This window comes from Vigna angularis, chromosome 4, assembly GCF_016808095.1.
Source record: "Vigna angularis cultivar LongXiaoDou No.4 chromosome 4, ASM1680809v1, whole genome shotgun sequence".
Lineage (NCBI taxonomy): Eukaryota > Viridiplantae > Streptophyta > Magnoliopsida > Fabales > Fabaceae > Vigna > Vigna angularis.
This window is the reverse complement of record NC_068973.1, coordinates 12,728,049-12,740,102: the sequence shown is the minus strand read 5'-3', so window position 1 is coordinate 12,740,102 and position 12,054 is coordinate 12,728,049. Positions and strand designations below refer to the sequence as shown.

General features: G+C 37.0%; 1 protein-coding gene across 1 annotated transcript; it reads right to left on the bottom strand.

Moving 5' to 3' along the window:
- Nucleotides 1-2,118: 2,118 nt before the first annotated feature.
- Nucleotides 2,119-5,788, bottom strand: LOC108331481 (serine/threonine-protein kinase STY13). Its single transcript, XM_017566187.2, has 6 exons — nt 5,098-5,788; nt 4,611-4,743; nt 4,261-4,456; nt 2,921-3,045; nt 2,679-2,837; nt 2,119-2,574 (listed from the first exon to the last, which is right to left on the bottom strand). The coding sequence occupies exons 1-6, from the start codon at nt 5,226-5,228 to the stop codon at nt 2,260-2,262; spliced, it is 1,059 nt and encodes a 352-aa protein (XP_017421676.1). The 5' UTR covers nt 5,229-5,788; the 3' UTR covers nt 2,119-2,259.
- Between the last annotated feature and the right edge of the window lie 6,266 nt (nt 5,789-12,054).

Below are 12,054 nucleotides of genomic sequence, written 5' to 3'. Positions count from 1 at the left end.
TCTATAAAAGGTAATGACTTTGTTAACCATTGAAGCATAGTATATTGCCATTAATAAAACAATGATGGAAGCCTTATGGTTGAAGGGTCTATTTAGAGAGTTGAAGGGTCTATTTAGAGAGTTGAAAGAGTTAATTCATGTTGTCACCATCTATTATAACATTAGGAGTGTTATACAATTATTGAAAAACCAAGTGTACCATGAAAGAACTAAACACACAATGATTCTTACTTAGAAGATTTATGTTGAACCAAGGTGGAGATTTGTAGCGATTGGTGCACTAAAATCTTGTTAAAATTCATAGTTCATTTGGCTTCTCCAAATTGTCTGATGATTTGAGATCATCTATAGGTTCAAGTTCATTTGTATTGACTAGTGTATTTTTCTTCATCAATGTGTTTGTCTTTTATAGGATTTTCTGATAATTGCCTGGTTGCATTAGACCTTCATTTCTTCTTCTTCTACATGTATCATCTAAAGAATGCCTAAGTGATGTTTCAAGCTTAATAGTGAAAACATTGTTTATATGTCTTCTGTACTAGTTAGGCATGACTTACAATAATTATCTTGTATAAATAGAAACTTGTATTAATAGTTTTATCAATTGAGAGTTAATTAAGAGGTAAATTTCGAGTTGTAATATATATTTGATAGTAAAATCTATTGTGGATGTAGATTAAAGTTTATTAACATTTTAATTGAACCACATTATTTTCTTGTTTGCTATTCTTCCTCGTTTACCTTCTAATTATTTCTTTTGGAGCTTCTATATCATCATTATGTCATTTGTATGGTAGACACATTTCTAATGAATTTATTTGATTTATTCCACAAGGTCTTGAAAAAATTTTATATGATGGAAGTAATTAAACGAGTAGCCCAACAATAATAGGATTCAAAATAAATATGGATGAAACATAAAACTATGTTGGTGAAGCTTGTTAAAAACAATTTTAATTGGTAGTTTGATGCATCTTATAGTTACAATACCAAATATGATATTCATATGATTATCCAATCAATCATGAACCGAACGATCAACTAGCTTCCATTCCAACTATATTATTTGTTGTTCTATTTTAAGTTAATATCTTGACTTGCTAAAAAAAGAGTATATAACTTAATTTATATTTTTTTTTCTATTTAAAAATAATATCTTAGTTGGAAAGTTATATACTATACAAATATTTATTTATTTTTTTTGCTGTTTTTTCAATTTTGTATCCTTTATTTATGTTACGTAGATCGAAAAGTTGTTATTAAGATATAGATTTACTAATTTGCTATTTAAACCAACATTATTGTTGATGAAAACACATTTATTGTCCTCAATATTTTTCAATACAAATTCTTAACAGTCGCCATAAAATATTTCCACAAACTAAATTAGGTCAAATTTTGTTTTTAAACTATATAGTAAAAGACAGTTTTGTCACCCCCATTTTGAACACCTTTCTTCTCTCCATCTCGTGTCGCACTTTCTCTGCACACATTTCCCAAAAATTTGGCATATAATACAAGAATTTAAAATTCTTTGGTGGTGACAGTCAACTCGCTTCTAGACCATATCATGCAAACAAAAGTGGCACCATCAAACAAGAGTCAATTGAGAAATATCAATGAAAACAAACATAAGGTGTCATGCTCCTTCAATTCTTGTGAAAGAACACTGTTACTTGCCCCCTTTATCTATGAAGACCAAAACACTGACTTTGGTTAAGAGAATAATAGAAATCATCAAACAAGTTAACCAAGCAATGGCTATCAAAATACTTGAGTTTTGATCATTTTGTCCGACCATTGCTTTCCTTGGCTAAGAATGCAACAAACAAAGGCTGATAATTTCATGTGTTCACTGTACCCTTTGGACTGGCAAGAACCAAATTCAACATATAATCCATGATGGATAATATTAGTATATTAAAGAAATAATTTTTTTAATATTCTAATATTAAAAAAATTATTTTTGTTAATATACTAATATTAAAATTCAACATATAATCCATGATGGATAAACCCTGGGTGCAAATATGAGCAATGCTGGATGACTAATTAGCTTCAACAAACTGGTATACTATGCATACATCTATGTGGGATGAAAAAACATGGCAAGTGGGATTGCAGAAAAAAGAACTAAATTTTACTGGAATTGCAAAGGTATTTTTATCTGAACATTTACCGAGTTGTCAAAAGGATCAGTTTGGACTAGATTCTATCTAATATTTTTTGTCATTTTTAACTCAGACTTGATTTCAAAAGTTAATAACACTGACTAAAGCAGCAAAGAAAACCATTAGGTTTGACTTCGTCCTTCGCTCTTGGTGTATCCCCTGTGTCATCACGTTTTGCCATTAATGAGCTAGTTCCTGGAGACTCTGGTGGCAAGACAGTGTTCTCAGAACTGAATATTCTTGAAGGAATCATGGGTTCAAGAGGTGCAACAGTGTAAAGATAATTTAGGAGCATTTGGATTATCTGGGTGAAGTTGGGTCTGGCATTTGGGTCCTCTTGCCAACATGAAGTAAGAACTAGAGCTAATTCCTCAGGAAGATTCTCTGCACTTGGCCTTACATTCTGAAACCAAAAGACACATTTTAACTTATCAACTTTATGTAGTACAAATAAACATAAGAAACAATGTTTTATTAAAAGATGTAATAGACACATGATCTTTTAACCTTAAAGGCTGCAGCATATGCTGCCTGAAGGTTTGACATGCCTTCAAACGGAACTTTGTTGTGTAAGAGCTCCCACAACACAATTGCAAAACTATAAGCATCAACTTTATGGTTGTAGTGCTTTTTCTCCCCTTGCCTCAGTGTGACAGTACTATACAACTGCAATTTTTGTCACTGTAATCAGTCATAAATTGTCATAAATATGGAGAGAAGACAGAGAGTGCATCTATTAATCAATATACCTCTGGAGCCATCCAGCGGTAAGTTCCTGTTTCAGCAGTCATCATCTCGGTTAATGATTCTTCTCTTGCTAAACCAAAATCTGCTAGCTTGACTGTTTTCTGGTCTTCAGTCAACAGCAAGTTATCTATATAGAGGAAAATAAAAGGACCTTCATATTCATTATGCAGATGTCCTACACTGTAACAAGTTTTACAATTGATAGAAGGATACTTGCTTAACAGTCAATAGCAGAACATGAATAAAAACGCTATTTTATATTGCAATGGAAATCAAGAAATGTTTTCACATAACTGCATGAACAGTGCTGTCATATACTTCATTTGACTCAAACATAAGGTCAATGTCATATTAGAACACAAACAAAACATTGTGTGTTTAGAAGCAAAGAACCAATTAAAGCTTGTCCATTTCACTATAAATTTTAAAATGGTATCATCGAACTTTAACATGGCAGATATTACAGTATTTGAGGAGAGCACAGTGCTTAGATAGAAGGACATAGTATGATGAGAACAAAAATGATCAATTCCTAGCAATCGTCATCAGATATCGTACTGTTGAAACAATTGTAACTTAATTTAAATCTTAAATACCAATGAAGATTTGGAAATCAAATTGCATATGTCCACAACAACTGATCAATTCAGTACCAGTAAGACACAAAGATACACGATGAGGAAGTACAGTCTTCAAATTAGATCCATGTTCACTTTGACTGCTCTGTAAGATGCAACAACAACCTAAGTGAACACTCATTTTATTTCAGTATACTCCATAAAGATCCAATTCTACCTCCCTTAACGAACATACTTAGCAACCTTTAAAACTGATTGTAACAAATATTCACCAGTTATTTGATTGTGATAATTTTTCTTCCAATAAAAGTATTTGACTTACGGATTAGTTATGAAGAAATGCATAAGTATTTGATAGAGGCATCCAATTAACATTAAATGGCAGGCAACTAAGCACAAGTGAAAAGTAAAAATAATGGTTGGGAAAATGAGGATCTGAAACCAAACCATCATGTGATGTTCTTTTGAACATAAATTCTATGCATATAAACGGAGAAGAACAATAAAAATGGATTTGAAAAAGACACAGGGTCATGCCAGTTGCAAATAAAACAAAGAACAAATTTGATCATGGAATTCTTATGTTAGACGAGTCAAAAAGAAGATAAAAGAAAAAGATAGAAGTCTCGCCATAAAGAATACTGTTGCAACACCAGTCATGAATTTTCACAAGAATGCAAATTAACGTAAACTACGATGGATACAAACTAAGGTCTACTGGATCTGACTTTAGTTTATTAAAAGAAAATAAACCAAATTATTACCAGGTTTAAGATCACGGTGGATGATCCCATGGGAATGCAGGCACTCCATAGCACGTGCAATATCAAGTGCAAAACCAATGGCAACATGTCTATCCAAGCATTTGGGACGCATGTTAAGCAAATACTTACGCAATGTTCCTCCTAATAGCAGCTCAGTGACTATCACCATTACTGGCTCCTTACAAGCACCAATAAACTGTTGAGAAACAGAGTGGCAATTTTTACCATCACTAGTTCGAAACTTGGCATATAACAAGTAGTTTTTTGTATATTGTACATATCTCTTTGCTTGAACAACATACACCAGACACAATAATAAGAATCATCGAGAGCCTAAACCAAATTCCCACCTTCACCAAGTTCTTATGTTGCACTCTAGACAACATTGCCACCTCCCTTGCAAAACGCCCTTCTCTCTTGGCGATATCATCTGCAGTTTCTCCCTTGTGCACAATTTTAATAGCAACAGTTTGGTTTTTATATCTGAAAAAACCCAGCAAAAAGAATTAGAAGCTGATTGACAAAACAAGAAACTTCTATCAAAAATTTCAAAACAATTACTCAGATCACTGAAGCATAATTCAGGCCCATTAGTGATTGTTGCAGGAAATGAAACTGTAGGTCAACCCAAGTCCAAATTAAGATGTAAAATTAGCCCAATCAACACGTTAAGCTTTACAAATCAGTAAATAACATACACAATCAATAATTACAAATCCAAAAGTAAATGACATCCAGGCATGAGATATGCAATTTCCCAATAAGAAAAGATTAAAAATTTAACCTTGGGGAGAGGAAATAGGAAATAGGAAATGGGGTTTGAATATACGAACTTACTTTCCCTCATAGACTTTAGCATGAGCTCCCTCTCCAATCTGTGGCCCAACAAAGAGATGCTTAGGATCAATCAGCCATTTGGGGTCCAATCTGAACTCATCAACTGAGTAGAACCTAACTCCAGATTCCATTTTGTTTTTCTTTTGCTTCTGCAATAATGGAAAAAGATTTTCTCAAGTAAAATTCTTCATGAGCCAGTAATGAGCCTCCAGCTTGGCAGAGTGAAATCAGATGGAAGAGAACCCTAGAAGAAGGGAGGCATTGGAAGAAGGCGGATTTGCAGAGGAAATGAATGGATATGCTGACATGAAACAGAGAACTAAGCTAAACATGCTCTGCAGTGTGTTCTGAGGCTCAGAAACCACATCTAAAAAAGTCAGGCCCGGAGATCAAAAACTCAGCAGGGTGATGTTTTACATTTCCTTCGGAGACAGAAGCATGGAACCCACATGCTTGAGATAGAGAGAGAGAGAGAGAAAGTGACCACAAAATAAAGCAAAGCCCAAAGCCCAAAAAGATATTTTGAAAATTCATGGGGAAAAGAGAAGAATCCCCGGAAAGGGGAACATGGAAAAGAACCAATCACCAAGCCCTCAAGTAAAAACTAAATCCATCTCTCTCTCTCATGTATCAAGCTATATGAAAGAAAATCCTAGTGAAAAATAATGGCATTAGTTAATGGGTTTTGGTTTAATTAATGATAATCACAATTAGTATGGACACAGAAACGTTACACTTGATCTGCAGACAGAATCATGATCCGCTGAAAGGATTGAGATCATATATTATGTATTAATTACTTAATAAAGTATGGGAAAGTTCTCTGAAGAAACTTTTTAACTTTACTTAATTTGAGAACAAAAAAAGAAGAGGATCAGGAAGCGAGTGATGTAGTAATAGTAATATCACTATTAATAATACAAATAATCAAAGTAAAGAGTGTGGAGCCATAAACCATTTCAAGTGCACATGGAAACTGACCATCTCAACATTGGACGACACCTAGATAAGCTTAACCAAGAGGGACATGTTAAACCAGGTTTATGGTAAAAGATGATGAGACACAGAAATCCTAATGATGGTTCCTACATATGTGGGATGGATTAAGGAATTTGTATTTCTTTTCCTTTGTACGAGAATCATATTAAAATTTTGCATTTTACATGGGAATCGTTCCCTGAGTCAGTATTAATGTACTTCCACAATCATATGCTATGAGACATCGTTGTTTAGTTTAGAGTAGTTTTGGAAAATTTGATCCCATACTGTTTGTGCATGGGGAGATATTTGGTTTAGAGGCATAATTAAGTTATTAAATAGAGTTAATTGTTAGAGAATTTATGAAATATTTTTTTATCAAGACTGATATGTTTCCCTTTTTGTTGGAAGATTGTATCATTCTTTAATTAGATGTTTGACTTTTCTTAAAAGAATCATTTTAAGATCACACATTAATTCAGGATTTCTTGCATTTCTTAAATTATTTTTAGATAATGGTGGAACAATTAAATGAATTAAATGTGATTGTATAGTAATGTGGTTATTAGAGTAAGTATTTGAATATTTTCTATAGATGGAAGAATATTAAAGGAAAAAAGATTGAAAAGTGTACATTAAGGGTGGTAAGGAAATGGAACGTAAAATAGATATATTTTATTTTTTCAATGTAAATATTAAAAAATATATATTTATATAAATATTAAATTAAAGTACTAAATAACAATTGGATAAAAATAAAAAACTATATAAAATACTAAATAATTATACATAACTAAAATTTTATAACAATCAAACATTTATTAATTTTTGCAAATGTTAAATAATTTCATTTGCATTCAATCCACCTACATTCACAAAAAGAGAAAAATTATGTATGGTAAATGAATTTAAAAGTTTTTGTTACTAAAATATAATATACCTTCACCATCATGCCCATCTTCACTTATTACAATATCTTTCCATTTTTAACACCTATAACTTCAAATATAAAATATTAAATACGAATTAAAAAATTACTCAATAATAAATATTAATAAATTTGAGTAACGTATAAGTTTCATAGTCAACTTTAAACCTCTATATTAATAGGATTAAGTCAAATATGATAAAACTTAAATGATTTATAATACTAAAAACATATTCAAAAGTTACAAATGTTATGAATATTTAAAACATTCCTTGCTATGGAATACTTTAACCTATTTGTTTTCCGTCATAATAAAATATCAAAGTTTCGTGTAATTGAAAATTATCCTCTTCCAAATAACAATTCAACTTTGTTTTCATAACTATACTTCTATTTTTTTTTTCTCATTTTGGCCATATGAAGTTTAAAAATTCACTCACATCATCGTCAACATCCTTTCTCACCTACAACAAAGTAAATTATAAAAAGTTTCATTCCTCTTTTATTGATATTCTAAAACCAAATCATAGCCCTTTTGACAAATCCTCTAAGTGCGCTAGATCACAACCAATACCATACAAATTATAAAAAATAATATTCTAGCAAGTTCTTCTTGTACGTAAAATCTAAATCTGAAGTGATGGCTAATATATCATGGATAACATTCCAATAACTTTCAAATTTCTTTAAAAAAAATTTTATCATATTTTGAATGGATGTATTAGAAGATTTTATAATCATCTATTGCAATCTTGATCTCACAAATCTTTAGGTAAAAGATGTTAGCAGTTAGGTATTTAGAGCTAGAAATGATTTATTGATGTCATTAAAATAATCATAATATTTGACAAACATGTTTTGCAAATTTCCATTGCAAATCAGTTGGCAAAGAAGTGTATTGAGCTTCACCTTATTTTAACAAAAAAAACACATCCTTTAATATATGACAATATTAAGTATCTAATGGAATCCATTTCAGACGCTCTAAACATAACTTTTTTAATGAAACAAATTCACAATTGTTTAGCTTTTTTGCTCAAATTTTTTGATCTTTTAAGTTGTGGTCAATATTCTATACTTTTTTCGATTTTTTTCTCTTTTTTACAATTATTAACCCTTGTTTCAAAATCAAATTAAGGCTATGTGCTAAACAACACATATGAAATTGTTTTGGTTATTTGGGGCTAAGTTACCAAATGCCTCTACAATTTGTCCTCTTATCTTCTTGTCGTCTGGTCTTACTCCAAACTCTGTCGTCCACTCCTACCGTCCGAAGGGAACCTGTCAAAGATTCTCCGATATCAAAGTCAGTACGGAAATTGTTGGCGATTTGATGAAACAGTAATGAATGCGTAGTAAATGCAACATGCCTACCACTTACCTCTAACCTCTATTTATAGTTTTTGCTATGTTCTTGGGATTAGTGAAAAGTTAATCACGGCCCAATTCCAGCCCAATAGCTCTAATCCTAATTTACCTTAATCTTTGTCTTAACGACCTGATGTATCGTTCGGCCGGTCTTGATCCGCCGCTCGTACGGTAAACCAGCATTACTCACCAGAGTGGAAGAACGGACGGTCAAGTTACACAACGCGTGAGTTGAGTTTCCACGCGAACAGCCGCCCTCCCATGCTGTCGGGAGTAAGAGATGGAAGAAACACCGATGGTTGTCTAAGTCTCGGGACTACTTTCGGACCGGCCGGTCTATATGGTACACAAGCCCCCCAAGCCCTAGTGAACGTAGTGAACGTTGGGTTTAGGACCGAATGAAATTTCGACCGTGGGTGTGAGGGGCGTCCATTTGTAGAACGTCCGTCTTTATCAGCGATTGGGCTTGATGACTTTTACGTTGGCCTTTGGGCCGAATTTGTTGGGCTTTTGGTTGCCGATTTTTGTGATTTGGTTTGGGCGAGAACACACGTGTCGCTTGTCGAGAGGCGGAAGTTGAAGCGGCTTTGCATCTGAACCATTGATCGTGGTAATCTTGAACGGTGAGGATGCCTCGACGTTTACGCTGATTTTTCCTATAAATAGCGGGATGTGACGCTGTCATTTTCACTTTCTCCTTCTTTCGAGTTCGCAGCATTCATTCTTCTTCAGGTAATAAATGGCGGTTGTCCATGTTGAGTCTTCTTCGGAGTCATCGGGAAGAGGTGGCGGGAGGTCGGCGGGTGGTGATGGCGAGCATGGTTCTTCTCCAAGCTCGGTATCGTCCTCCTTCTTAGAAGAGTCTGACCATTCTCCGGGGGTGGAGCCTAATTTCGTCGAGGCGGACAAGCGGATTATCTATGGGATACCTATCCATCTTCTCAAGGGTGGTATCCTTGTGGATGGCTCGCCTTTGGAACTGGCCGGCATTGGGGCTGTCATTCTGGGGTATGACTGGGCCCCTCACGATGCCAACCTATTCGCGTCGGAGTATGCCACTAAGAAGGCGTTGTCATGGAGAGTTGGCCGGCTGTACATCGTTCGCGACGTAGAGGACTCCCATCTGATTCGAGCGGGAGTCAGCTTGCAGAATGAGCGAGTCTACCACGGAAAGGAAACAAGTCCGGACGATTTCTTCTTCATGTATGCCAATCTTTTCAGTCAACTCTGTGTTCGGGTGCCGTTTTATGGAGTTTCAAACGGCCATTCTCCGGGAAATGAATGTCGCCCTGTTCAGCTACATCCCAACTCTTGGGCGGCCATCCAAGCATTTTTGGTCGTGTGTTTGGCGGTTGGGGTAAACCCGACAATCCCGGTCTTCTTCCATTATTTTGAAGTTCGCCCGCCCCCAAAGGGTTGCTGGGTTTCTTTGACGTCTGTCAGGGATAGGACCCTTTTTCGTTCTTTCTTTGATTCATATAAAAATTTTAAGGATCAATTCTTTAAAGTCATTATTGATGCTGTCGACCGTCACGAGTTCCACGATGCGGTAGGGAACCCCTTGTTCCCCTTTTATTGGACAAGGAATCCTAGAAAAATAAAAGCGTATCCGGTGGGCGTGCTGAGCCCGGCTGACTTGGAGGCCGTTCGGACCATCAACGCCCTCCCCCGCCGTCTCTCTGCCGTAACTTAGTGGAATGCCTTTGTCATGAGGATTGTGAACGAAAGACGTTCGATATGGTATTTGGTATTTATTTTGCTTCTTTTGGTACGTCGATGTTAGCGTAGCTGAATTTTTTTTGTTTTTGCCAAATATCATGTCTGTTCCTCCCCCCGCCAATCCAACTTTATGGCTTCAAAGAAAGGAGTCAGGGCTAGTTCGTCTTCCGCCCTCCGCCCTCCTATCGTCCGGCGGGCATCTTCGTCGAGCCGACTGCCGAAGGTTACCTCTGCTATTCCGTCGCCCGACCCACCTGCCGTCATGACGACTGAGGTGGCTGCCGCCGTAGCTAACGAGCCCGTCCCGAGCCTAACGGCCGTGTTTGTAGATCCCTCGTCTAAGGCAGCAACGACCGCAACTGTTCCCCTCGTGAGGAAAAGGAAAGAGCATAGAGAGGGGGAGAAAGGGCGCAAGGAGAAAGAAGGATCATCCTCCCGCTCGGCGTCCAAGAAGGCCCGTAAGGGAAAGGAGGGGTCCTCCTCTCGACCACTGCCGGGCGGAGTGTTCAGTCTAGTGTTCAACATGAACGATCGGACAAACTTCCACATGAGCTCATCGCAATGGGCTTTGATCGAACCGCTTTCTGAGGCTGAGTTGACCAACGCTATGTCAGAGATGTCAACCCGGGCGGTTTCCTTGCTTGATATCTAAGGGAGTTTGCCGATCGTAGAGGGATCGAAACCGTTCGGGTTGAACTCCTTGCCGAGAAGAAAAGCTCCGAGGATCTCCGGGCGACAATTGATCAGATGCTTCTGTCCCAAGATGATTATGATAAGAAGATCGACCAACTCGAAGCCGATCTAGATAAGGCCAAGAAGGAGTTGGCTGACTCAACTGATCGTCTGGGCATTGCTCGGAGGATAATGACCGGCTGCGAGAGGAATGCGATCAGCTAAAGGCGGTAGTCTCCCGTCAGAAGAAATCTGAGGGCGGACTCCTTCAAGTGAATCGTGCGCTAACGGACGATTTGGCTAAGGCCAAGGAGAAGATATCCGAGTTGGAGGAGGGTATCATTTTTTAACACGAGGAGGGTTTTAACAAAGCCTTTTGTCAAGCGTCCGTTTTAGCGGGGGCCTAGGAGCCTTATGCCTTGGGCTTCGACATTGAAAAGGATGTCTTTAATGGCGTCCTAGTTCACCTTGATGCTCCGGCTGCCGACGATGAGCCCCAAGAGATGCATGACCCTTCGAGCATCGGGGCTGTTGATCAGAGGGTGGAGGTGGAGGATGTTGATGAGGCGGCTGAGGATGCCGATGGTCGTAGGGTTGAATGATTGCCAAATTAGTTAGGGGTTTTTTTCTCATTTTTTGATGTATTTATTCATGAGGTCGAACCGTCCCGTGGCTGAACTTTTTGTATACCCCTTATTAATACATTGCTTTTCTTTGATTCGCTTGTTCGACTATGTTTTACTGGTCATATATGTAAATTTAATTTTTATGTAAACTTTAGGATTAATTGAACTGTTTATCGCCTGGCCAAGTTGACACTGGTTCCGTTTGGAACTCTCTGTTCATCAACTTTGATTTTCGTAGGTTCCGAGCGGCAGTGGTTCTTCGGGAAGAACTCTCCGTTCACCGGCCGGCCAAATTGACAATGGTTCCATTTGGAACTCTCCGTTCATCAACTTGGATTTCGTAGGTTCCGGGCGGCAGTGGTTCTTCGGGAAGAACTCTCCGTTCACCGCCCCTCTAAGTTGACAATGGTTCTGGTTAGAACTCTCCGTTCATCAACTTAGATTTTCGTTTTGATTCAACGTCTCGTAGCAGTGCCTTTATCACATAAATCTTTGTCAAAAGAGGGGGGCACCCTGTCATTGTATTAATCATTGAAAACAAAGCGTACAATTAACAGTATTAATCAACTGAAATAACATTTTAAGTGGGTGGCATTCCAAGAATTCGGAATGGGGTGACCGTCTGTATGCAGCAGCCGGTAGGCTCCATTCCCCATTGCTTCCGCC